The sequence below is a fragment of the Chiroxiphia lanceolata genome, chromosome 4 (genome assembly GCF_009829145.1).
Source record: "Chiroxiphia lanceolata isolate bChiLan1 chromosome 4, bChiLan1.pri, whole genome shotgun sequence".
Taxonomy (NCBI): Eukaryota; Metazoa; Chordata; class Aves; order Passeriformes; family Pipridae; genus Chiroxiphia; species Chiroxiphia lanceolata.
In genome coordinates, this window is record NC_045640.1 from 46888492 (window position 1) to 46900993 (window position 12502).

General features: G+C 41.2%; 1 protein-coding gene across 10 annotated transcripts in view; it reads right to left on the reverse strand.

Annotated features, from left to right (window-relative positions):
• EPHA5 (EPH receptor A5) overlaps positions 1-12502 on the reverse strand; it is a 202123-nt gene that overhangs the window by 52794 nt on the left and 136827 nt on the right. For all 10 annotated transcript variants that reach the window (XM_032685835.1, XM_032685834.1, XM_032685832.1 and 7 more), the window contains one exon: positions 1310-1434. In XM_032685835.1, the coding sequence (XP_032541726.1) occupies positions 1310-1434 (125 nt within the window). The remainder of the gene's footprint in view (positions 1-1309; positions 1435-12502) is intronic.

A 12502-nucleotide genomic window follows, 5' to 3' on the forward strand; every position in this document is an offset into this window, starting at 1 on the left:
AGCCCCCTATCCTGCCAATTTTTTGGAAAACAAACTAAGTAAAATGAAGGAATATATGGATTTTTTGGCTTTAATTATTTGCTCATTATCAAGGTTTCTAGAAGCTAATCTTCCCAAGCCATTCCATGGTAAGAACTCAATGTGCCACAACAGTCATTCAAACAAGGTAATAAAATAATTAGTAATGGATTATTTCCAGCAACAGAATAACCTAATTCTTGCTTTGTGCTTTAATCTTGAAAACCTCAGCCCTATTTAAGTCACTCACACATCTAGTGCCCATTCACAAGCTCCCTCATCTGCGAAAATAATGTTGATTTTATCTTGATGGAGATTTATGAAATTCTTTTCCCTCTTTGCATGGACTACTTGAGCAGGTCCCTCCCATGGTCAGAGAAAGAAGAAAGAAAGAATAAGGACCTAGTACTGGTCCATGTTCAGTGTTTTCAGCTGGGTCATAGACAGAGCTAATGAAATATCTTCCTTAAAACAGAAATTCAACCCCCCAAAAAAGTGCATTGTGACTCAGTTTCATTATTTTTTTCTTGTTTTCATGTAGAAAATCTGGGTGTTTCAGAAGAAAAAGAACACCTTACCATTCCAGCTATGACAAAAAACTGCTGTTTGGTCAACTCCTGCAAACCTGGTTCAAGGGAATCTAAGATTTCCAAAGATTTAAGGCTGTATCACTCAAAATATACTATTCTGATAAAGGGCATTTGTAACCTATTTAATTTAAACTACATTAATTTTTTCAGGAAGAGCACAAGTTGACATTGGAAATGAAGACTAGGAGAGGCAAGTTTTGTAGGGAGAGCGCTTCCCATTAGATTGAGAGCAAGAGCTGGAAAACCCAGGCAAGCTTTTAAGCCAGGATTCACTTCTTCATATCAAAGCATATACAATCTCTTTACAAAACCTTTCTCCTCTCCTTACACTGTGGATGAAAAATCAAGTGAGAAACTGAAATACCTAAGGCGAGGGATTGTCTGATGTTTCTGGGAGGAGACAGATGCTCAGTCCCCAACCCCTCCTGTTTTTAACAAATGAGCAGGCTCTATCTTAATGTGATAAGGCCACAGAGGAATCTGACACGCATATTTAATGTATTTGTTCAAGAAAAGTGGCACACTAATGGAAAGCAACACTCTCATTTCAAGTCTTCCTAATCATTTACTGCAAAATCAATCTGACATTGATTTATGCATAAAATCACTCCATTCCCTTCCATGACTCAAATAATTATAACTAGATGAAGAAAACAGTAAAGAGAAGGTACTTGGGATACTCAGCAATCAGTCCATCACACCTTTTCAAAATATTTGATTTCGTATTCCAGGATGATGCCGTTGGGTCGATCTGGCTCCTGCCAGGAAAGGGAGATGCTATTTTTAGTTATCTTCCCTTTTTTCACACTACTGACTGGAGAAGGTGCTGCAAGACAGGAGAAAAACAGAACAGACAAAAAACATTGTTAGCAAGATGGTCTGCCCTGGCCAAAGTCAAACTCATCAGTGCATCCTCAAACACAAGGCAATCCTTAGCTACTGCAGATCAGCAGGGTCTGTTTTTACCTTGGTGGTATTTGCCCATCTTTAACAACTGGACTTGCACAGATTTTCAGCAGCTGACCAGCATCACTAGCCCGAGCAAAGGAACAACACGAACTACTGTCATCAGCTTATACATCAACCCTGTCTTTTCAAGCACTTTTCAAACACATCAACTCCACACCTTCCCCTTTCAAACGTGTCAAGGGCCTACATTATCAGGATTACATATTGATTATGTTTTACTTTCTTCTGTCTGCTTTCAAGTTATATATTCTTCAGAAAACCTTAGATTACATGGGCTTCTTAACAATTTTTTGGATTGCAAGTAGTTTAAGACTAGGCATCTCTTAGCCCCCTCCTTCCAGAAGAAAGGAATATTATGACCTTTATAATTCAATTGCTCTCCATAAATATCACTGGGGTGTTACAGTTCATATAGTGATGCTAATTCCTTGCAAATGGCAAAAGATTTTAATGGTAATCATGGTTCGGAAGTTCGTGATGTGCTTGGGAAAGCCACAGCATGAAAGCAGCTATACCAGCTCTGCTTATTATTTTAAGATGCAGCTCTGAAAGGTTATCTGCCCTTTGCAGCACACATGTGCATCAGAAACAGGCTTGATCCTTTGTATTCAGTCTGATGTCTGCAGAGACTTTTTAAGTTGTGGTTGCTACCACCCTGCCAGCTCTCTAGCAAAAGTTGCTATGGGCAATGCAACCCTAACACCCCAGGTATTTCATGCCAGAGATTAGGAAACAAAACTGAGTGAAAAGAAAAGGGGACAGGCAAAATTCAGTCTCTCATTTTCAGGACCAAGAGCAGCTTCTCCAGAGACAAAACCAGCCCATGCCTGGCTGAGGGGCTTTGACTCACCCTCCACATGGGCCAGTTCCTGGTAAAGATGACAAGGAGGCTGGGGAGACCCATGGAAAAGATTTTTGTGGCCATATGAGGAATGGAGTGCAAAGAGCAGTAGCAAATGACCACATGTTATCTTTCAAAATGTATTTGGAACTATATAAAAAAAAAATTCTCCTATATGCAGGACTAGCTAATTATCTTAATACTAAAAAAACCCCCAACACATCAAGTAAAATAAAGACAATAAATAAATTAATTTTTCCAGGTCTGATTTTAAGCCAAAAAGTAAGGGAAGAGCTCCAGACAATTATTTCTGGACTGAAGACTAATAGCAAGACTTCTCTTAATGCAAATTCCTGCACCTCAGTCTTGCTTCAGGCCCAGTTTTTCTCACTCCTGTTTACTAATCCTTCCCCAGACTGGCTCTTGGAGGATCCTGAAAGGTGTTGGCCATTTCCATATTGATTTCTGCTGGAGAGCTGGCATCAGGCTGCACAGACAATGTTTGCCTGTCAGTTGTGCATCCACCACTGTGCTTGCAACTGCTCCACTGAGTGAGTAAAAACCACTTTGATTTGAATGATGATCATATTATTTATGCAGGCGCTGTACAGTGATCATCAACAATTTTTCATCTGCAAAAGTCACCTTACCCCCGGCTGACGTCCTCTACAAGTTTTTGGGCTACGTGAAGGCAAATAACAACCTAAGTACAAACTGCTAATCTGATATAGAACTTTACTTAATTAATCCAGGTGCCTAAATATGCACTGTGCATTCATGAGCACAACAAGCTGAGTTGTGCGTGTGAGATATGTGGTCCGTGCACACATGTATGGTCAGATGTATTAGCTCAGAGAAGATGTAATGAGCAGTGAGATCCATTAAAACTGTATGAAGTTTCCTTCTAAAGCAAGGAAGCTACATGATTTTCAGAGGCATTGGAAAACCAGTCTCACTGTGTGATGATTGTGCCAAATAACAGAAGGTTCTACAGTCCTAGTTTAAGAGACCATACTGATCACTTACCATTAGCCACTTAGATGCTATACATAGGGGGTGGAGCCACCAAAGTACTCAGAAAAAGGGACCTATGCCCTCTGGGACTGTTCTCCAATGCCCCCAAATCCCTGCAACACCCATTCTATGCTTACAGAGCTGGCAGCAGAGGTCTGGCAGGACAGAGAAAGTCAGTGTCGAGCATTAAACCTTTTTAAACTATTAGTAAAAGCAAACTTGAGAAGTGCATGGACGGGAGACCTCAGCCTTCCCTGGTATTGAATGCTTCTCAGGAAGGTGAAAACCATCCAATTCCCAGGAACAAAACTGCCGGACCAGATAATGGACTTTTCTTCCACTCTATTGAGGTTTCCTGAAGTGTTTATAGGGTCGAGGCTCACAAGTGCTTTAAAACCAAGAAAACAATGCAAGTGATCCCAAACTCTGCTGCAAAATCTTTCCCTGGGAGGTTCAGGGCAGTTTAGCTCTCCGTCATGCGCACCAGCATAGTACAACACAAAATAGACCCCCAGCCACCTGAAAACAATCATCAAACTTCCCACACTCCTTTAACAGAGCATTCTCTTTAAAAAGCAGTTTGCACAAAGCTTGGCTAGCTAACAACATCATGGACTTAAATCTCCTGGTGTGCAAGTCTCTAACATGTTCAATTGTGGCTCTACAGAATGCTCTGCTCTACCGGGAAATGGAGGGAAGATAAGAAAATGAGTAACACAACTCCCAAAGTAAATTAGAAAAGGAGTAACCCTATCCTTTTTGAATCGCCTTCAAAAGAAGCGTTAAAGTGTAACCGTGAGATAAAGACCAATTAAGTAAATTCAATAAATCCCAGCAGTGCTGGCATGATATAGCAACTACTCTGCATCCTGAATGCACAGAGATCACAATGCTGTGAAGCGAAGGAAGGAAGGAAGGTATAAGTATTTTAGTTTTCTTTGTCAAACAAAATGTAATCCAATCCAGGCAAGTGGACAAAGTCTGCAATCATTCCATCTTAAAAGCCTGCAACTGGATACTGTGCTATATGATCTCAGAGAAATAAAAGGATTACTTGAGACTTGCTTTTCAAAGGTCACTGAGTCTGCAAGGGCAGCATCCTCTTAACAGAAAGAAGTCAAGCCACAGAACCCTTCCATTTGGAGTACAACATTTCAAAAAATAAATTCACGTAAGAGTCAAGATACATAAAGCTATAATTTCTCATGTTTCTTATGTAAGCAGACAGAAGTCTTGTTCAAATTCCTGCCTTGACACTACAAAAGGTGAATGTACATTGTGAATTGTTGAGGCTGCTTTACAAGTAATGTGCACATACGCATTAATTTCTCAGCCACACACTGAAGATCAAAGAGGGATATTACATCATTTATGTTTATGTTTGCTATTTATGAAAACAGCCATGCGTGTGATGAAAGCAAACAGAAGATGTAACAAGGTGTGAAATTGCTAATGTACATTTTTGCTTTCCTGAGACCAAAAATTAATCAGGAAGCAAAGAAAAGCATAGAAAACTGATTCTACCTTTTTGTTCTGTTTCTAACATTTCCTAAGAAGAATAAGGGTACATACCAAATAAATAAATTGAAGTTTCTGCAGAAGATGCAACATTAGTCACATCTGAATAACCACAGGAGATTAGTTCATGAGGAACAGACATTTTAGGACATTGTTCCTCTGCAACCTTTAATAATGACATTAGAACTGAATTAGCCATCTAGTCACCAAACTCCATATTTACAACATATCGTGCTGTGTTCCACTAATGTCTAACACACAACAATGCTTAGTGGAATAAAATGCTAATTATATTTTAAGAGAAACTAATGTTACCAGGTAAATGACCACTGTACCAAGATAAAACAAATAATCCAGTTTCTACATTTCATGGTCTATCTAATGCTCTGTCCACCCGTTACTTTTATCTTAGTATTTTTCACTCTGGCAAAACCAAAAGCTAACAGTTCCCCATCTCACTCAGCCCCACAGCCAGTGAAGTTCTCCACTTCTGATAAAAAAACCCGCAAACCCAAACAAACTAACTCCCTTCACCCTCAGTGCAAAAGACAAGCCATCAGCCCAAGACTTTTAATCAGCTTTAAGTTCTGCCAGGACAGATCCTCACTCAGAGCAACCCAGAGTAGCCCACAAAGAGATGCATATTTACGTGGGTAAAGGGACTGGCACCTCTACTTCCTTTGGCCTTCGGGGTATTTGGGCTTTTTCAAAGACAACTAAGGCATCAAAGAGGAAGATCCTACTGCTCCCATCTCTGCTCTGGCTGCTCTTACAGACATCTATGACACAGATGTCTAGAGACATAGGTATCATTTTTTATAGACATCTATGCTATAGATTTTCATGTGTTTGCAATTTCTTTTACCATGAGTACATATATTCTTGTATGAGCGAACGCCTAAGATCTACACATCAGACTTTTTAATACACCTTGAGGCTCCTCCCTCCATGTGATGCCATGTTTCTTCTGCAGTCAGAATTTATGCCAGAAGATTTAAAAGTCCAATTCATGCTTTTGATTAAATCAATACTTTCACCTGTCATCATATAACCAAACTGTTATGTTATCATTAATACACCTAATAAAACCAGGTTTAATTGAAGCAAATGAAACCTGTATCAGAAGAATAACAACAAGAGAAGTAATTCTGGTGTCACTTCAAAAGCCTCGTATATTGCAATTTTTCACTCAGTTTCTAATTAATGAAACTGTTGATTTTTTTTTTTCTCAGGGCTTTGGTGACTTCAGAATTTGGAGCAAGACTTGCATTATTCACCAAGTCACACTAAAGGCATGTGAAATTGCAAGCGGCTTCAAGCAGTATGTTCATTTTAAACAAGATAGATGCATTAGTTAAAACAGAAACACTGTTTGGGGAAGGAAAAAAAGCCAAAACCTCTTTTATTTCTCTATAGAAACTACAGACTTTTAGAAAAGCACCTGATAGTTCCCTTAAGGGTACTTTTACTGTGGATATTATACCTGGGTCAGAACTTAGCATTTGAGTCATAACTTGACTTTAGTGTTGCAATTGTTAATATCCTAAAGTGTACCCAAAACTCTTTGTACCTTGAGAACAAGTAGTTGCAAACTGTGGCTGGCTAGACAAAAAGGCTGGCTCACAAGGAGAGGTGTGTTCACACTGAATTCAAGGCCATCTTTTCTCTGAGTATCTCCTGGAGGAGGTTGCAAGAGAAACAGCACAGTGACTACCTAACACTCCATGATATTTAGCTACCCCTGTAAAATGGTATTCAAAGAAGAAATAGCAAGAGAGCAACCTTACTGCATGTGAAAAATCACTACTCAAATCCTTGCTGCAATACCTTGTGTTATAAAAATGTATCGATAAAATATCCTTTGTTTTTAAGACCAATTACTAATTATTGACACATAAATTAAGAAAACAATAAAATGCACAACTTTAAATGTTTGTATACAGTCTTTTCCATTTAATTAAAATACTGTGTTAATTGTAAGAAAGCAGGGCTCAATACATACTCCTTGAAGGACAGTGGATGAAGCCAAAGCAAGCTTTGCCATTCACAAAATATTCTGCCTGAACAAAATATTGCTAAGACTCACTGAAGCACCTACTTTTGTGGAGGCAACACAGGAAGCCATAGCAACATCTCACCTCTGGCACTCCTTTCTGTATGTCCTGTTGCTGACTGCATGAATGTTTCCAAAAAACACTTACAAAGCAAGCAAATAGTTTCTAAAAAAATCTAGCCTAATGAAGTTACCCTGTGTCAGGGTTATCATATGTTACAATTGCAACAGGATTACAAACAGAGCTTAAAGACATCACAAAAGCTAGGGACTAAACTACAGAGCCTTTGGGGTAAGACTGCCTTGTCATTCCTCATGTGTGCACCACCCCATATACAACAGAGCTAGAATATTTATTGGAACATACCATATATCGCTACCATCTCAAAAAACCACATAATCTTTGACAAGACTCTTAAAAACATATGGTTTCAAAAAATAAATTGGATTCTTGCTATTTGCCTTCTGTTTACAGAGTTCTACAGACATACTTTTGACTTCTGCCAATCACGGGTGAGAGACGTGTACTCTTAAAGAATGGAAGCTGCCTGCAGATTCATATGACTTGCAGGCATGAGGCTTGAAGAAAACATGATCAGATACCAAAAGAGAAAATTGCAGGTATTAGGATCCCTCTCCCTGACCAGCAATCTCAAAAGTTGTAAACGAGAATAATGGCATTAGCAGTAGTTTATCTCCAGATACTGTGAGCTAACTAGCACAGTCACTACTGGAAATACCCGCTTTTGGGATGTAGAGAAATATCCTGGTATTTCAGTTGTTGAGAAATCCTCTGTACTCTGTAACACCAAATGAGGTAATTTTTTTCCCTTGAAACCTGAAGGCTTGCAAACACTTGTTCGTATTTTGCAGGGTCCAAACCCCCCTTCATAAAGCTACAGGCTGTTTGGAAAAAATAATTAAAAAAACTGGTCTAGCAAGACTGGCTCTGGCCATATCTCACTGTTTGGGAAATTTCAATTGCCAGGCCTAACATATATTCATTTGTATTTACAGCAGCATCAGCCCTGAGTCCTGCACAGTCAGTTCCTATTAAGCTTCAATTTATGCTGATCCTCAGAAGGGAGAGGGAGACATTAGGGCATCACAGTTTGCCTTTGCTCAAGAAAAAAAGGCCTCCCTGATGTCCCAATCAGGTGCTTTCCCCTAAGGCCAACACCTATCTGGGATGAAGAGTTGTTGGAACAAGGAAGAGAGACATGAAGAAATATCTTGTGCAGATCCACAGGGAATTCCAATACCTGATTTTGCTTTTCTAGGCCCTCTGGAAATCAAGATAGTAACTTTTTCTCAAAGCTGGGGAACAGTTTGTGGTTAAGACCAGAGCCAGATTCCTTCATGCCACAGAAAAGCTGTAATTTCCCTATATTCCATTAGTGGTTTAGTTGTGAAGCCTAAGAATAAATACTATTGATTCATGACACTCTCATAAATTCACTTCTAGCAAGGTGATAAGGACTTTGGTTCTGATTCATCAAAGCACTTTGGGAAAATGCTTAATTTTAAGTGCACGAGTACTACCACTGCTGTCAGCATTTGACTGGATCATAGCCATGGGGCTCAGCATTTTGCTGCAGAATTCTCATTATTGAGTACATTTATCAACTAGCCTCCAGCACACTTACCAGCACCTCTCCTATAATTCACAAACTAGTATCTTACTTGCATTTAAGCAAAAACTTCCTTTTAAAATCACATGCCAATAAGAACAAACCAAAACCAAAACAAAGATATTGAATAAAACATGTGAAATGTGCATATCCCTGCTCCCTACCATAAGTCACCTTCTTAATTTCTAAATTGGCTTCTTTCTTCATACAAGACTTGATGCATCCTTCTTCCAGCTGCTATCAAACTCTAAACCCAACAAATTCATGGACTGTATTTAAATTGCAGAGGAAATTTCCTTCTCTGCCAAGCCTGCCACTCTGTATGATACAGCAATCAGTCTTGCTGATGAATTCTAATGTTAAAGCCAAATTACTAAATACTCTACTGAAATCAGAGGCAGACAAATAAATTCCTTATGTTTCCACTTGAAGAACAGCTACTGAAGAGGTGCAGCAGGTCAGAGGGAAGAACAGGGAAACTCCTTAACTCCCATTGTAGCTTGTTTTAGATTTTCTATGGTATTTGGCCCCTTCTGATACCACCACTGTTCTTCTCACACCTCTCATTCAGAAATGGAAGAAAAGCATGAGTTCACCACCTCTGACAGGACCCTGAGCTGGCCATAGCTTTGCAGAACCACAGTCCAGACCTCTTCCGTAAGTTCCCCAATGAAGACTAGAAGGTTTGAAATAAAATTCTTAAAAACAAATGATAATACATCAAATAGGTAATATTAGAACAAAACCCTAGAATGGTAAAATCTCAAAATTACTAGAGCTGAAATGGAAAGGTTTATGTACCTGTGGTGATATATACACGTGATCCATAAACCCACTCCTACCTTGTCCTTGGTTTTAGACTGACAGTGGCTTTTCTGGATCAGGGCAAACTTTGTCCAGGTTTTTACTGTTTTTAAGGGAAATGGCAGACAAGTAGAGACAAAATCTAACAGATTTCATCCTTGCTGCCAACCCAGGTATCCTTCCTAGTGTTTTGGCACTTAAGTGTGACCATGGGCACTGTTAGCCCTAAAATCTCATGTTCCAAGCACTGAGATGAAGCGAACTAGCAAAGTCAGCACAGATCAAAGTTTGCTACAGGTGCTTGGGAAAACACCTCCTGATACTACCAAGGGTAATTTGTGTACTTTCAAGCTTCCTAAGGAACAACCTTTGCAATGTGAAACATAGGAGCATGCAATGCCCCTTTGGAAGGAAGGAAGAAGAGCTGCAGCTTCACAGAATCGTAAAATGGTCTGTGTTGGAAGGGACCTTAAAGATCGTCTATTTCCAAACCCCCTGCCATGGGCAAAGACACCTTTCACCGGACCAGGTTACTCAGAGCCTCATCCAGACTGGCCTTGAACACTTCCAGGGATGAGGCAGCCACAATGTCTCTGGGCAACCTGTTCCAGTGCTGCACCACCATCATCATAAAAAATTTCTTCCTTATATCTAGTGTGAATCTACCCTCTTTTCTTCTAAAGCTATTACCCCTTGTCCTATCCTTACAGGCCTTTGTATGAAGTCCCTCTCCAGCTTTCTGTAAGGCCCCTTTAGGTACTGGAAGGCTACCTTAAGTTCTCTCTGGAGCCTTCTTTTCTCCAGGCTGAACAATTCCAACTCTCTAAGCCTGTCCTCGTAAGTGAGGTTCTCCAGCCCTCTAATCATCTTCATGGCCCTTCTTTGGAGTCTCTCTAACAGGTCCACGTCCTTATGTTGGCAGTATCAGAGCTGGATGCAGTGGGTGGTTCTTAATTCTCACAGTCCCTGCCTGTGCCTTCTGTGACTTGGGCACTGTGGCTGGAGCACTTGATGGTGAAGACCAAGGTAAAAAAGTCATTGAGTACCTCAGCCTTCTCTATGTCCCAGGTGACCAGGTCTCCTGTTTCCTTCTGGAGAGGGTCCACATTTTCCCTAGTTTTCCTTTTATCACCAATGTACCTATACAAGCTTTTCTTGTTGCCCTTGATGTCCCTGGTCAGATTTAATTCTAACCTTATCTCTGGCTGCTCAGAAAATCTCTCTGTATTCCTCCCAGGCTACCTGTTCTTGCTTCCACCCTCTGTAGCCTTCCTTTTTGTGTTTGATTTTGTCCAAGATCTTCTTTTTTCACCTATGCTTTGCATTTTTGCCTTGAATTTCACTTTTCTGGGATGCATTGTTTCTGAGCTGGGAGGAGGTCATCCTTGAATATTAATCAGCTTTCTTGGGTCTCTCTTCCCTTTGGAGGCTTCATGTCATAGTACTCTACCAAGAAGATCAGGAGAGCAGACTTTGGTCTCCTCAGAGAAGTCCAGGGTAGAGAGCTTGCTGTGCAGCCTCCTTGCAGCCCTAAGGATCTTGAACTCCACCATTTCGTGGTCACTGCAGCCTGGGCTGCCCTTGAGCTTCACATTCCCCACCAGCCCCTCCTTGTTGGTGAGAACAAGGCACAGCACCTCTTCTTGTTGGCTCCTCTGTCACTTGGAGAAGAGAGTTGTCATGAATACATTCCATGAACCTCCTGGATTGCTTGTGCCCTGCTGTGTTGTCCCGCCAACAGATATCAGGGTGGTTGAAGTCCCCCATGAAGACCAGAGCTTGTGAACAAGAGGCATTTCCTATCTATCTATTGAGGCCTCATTCACCTGATCTTCCTGGTTGTGTGGCCTGTAGCAGATCCCTGCCATAAAGTCATCTGTCCTTGCCCTCCCTTTAATCCTGATTTATAAGCTCTCGGTCAGCTCCTCTTTCATCCCTAGGCAGAGCTCCATGTATTCCAGCTGGCCACTGACATAGAGGGCAACACCCCCCATCTCATCTCCCCTGTCTCTCCTTCCTAAAGAGCCTGTAGCCTTCCATTCCAACACTCCAGTCATAAGAAGCCATCCCATCACATCTCTGTGATGCCAATAAGGTCACAGCCATACATGTCTCTAACTCCTCTTGTTTATTTCCCATACATGTGATTGCATAGAGGCATTTAAGCTGGGACACTGACAAAGCCGATTTACTGGCTGAAGCGGCTGGAATGCCTTTGTGCTGCTCTTCAGGTGATCTCCTGCTGAGCTTTGATCCCTCTCCAGGTTCTGGGTATCTCTTGCTGGCTCTGACATCAAACTGGTAGGAGGGGGATGAACTGAGATTCTTCTCCCCTTCAAGTCAGTGCAATGTGATCTCCCTGTGCACCCTCCTGCACAAACTCCCACACCATGCCCTGTTTGCCCACCCTGATTGCTCACAGTTCTCCCTGAGGCTGCTCTTTTTGGTAGTGGATACTCTTGGCCCTGCCCACTCATCAGACCTCTTGTACAAGTTGTGGGCTCCTAGTGGGTCTTGGCACTCCTCTGGGGTTTCCCTGGCTCAGTAAACCCTTCTGTATCTTGTTTCCCTGCTCTGCTATGGAACGCACCTTCTCTAGAGCTGTTTGCCTTGCTAAGTCTTCAACCCATGGCTTCCTAGTAGGCAAAGTGATTTATGAGGTCGTTGGGGAGAAGGGCAGAGTGCTTGAGGGAGTTGGTGGCTCCATGCTGTGCCCATTTTGAATGTCAGGAAAAACACAGTGCATTTTGAGGGAATCCAAGAGGGAATTGGAGAAAAAGCACAAGTAGAGAAAGCTATGAACAGGGACTGTTCTGTCCTGGAGAAAAAGAGACTGAAAGAGAACATGAGTCTTCAAATAAGTAAAAGGCTGCTGTCTCTGGAGTAAGACAAGCACAGTATTAAATTTAGGTACGGCTTTCTGAGGACAAAAATAATGAAGCATTGGAAAAAAATCACCAGTGAACCTCTGGCATCTCTGCCTACGGAGGTTCTAAAGCAGGTTAGATGAGCACATCCTGAGATCCTTCCAGGCACAAGGCTCTACAAAGGTAGCTGGGTATCA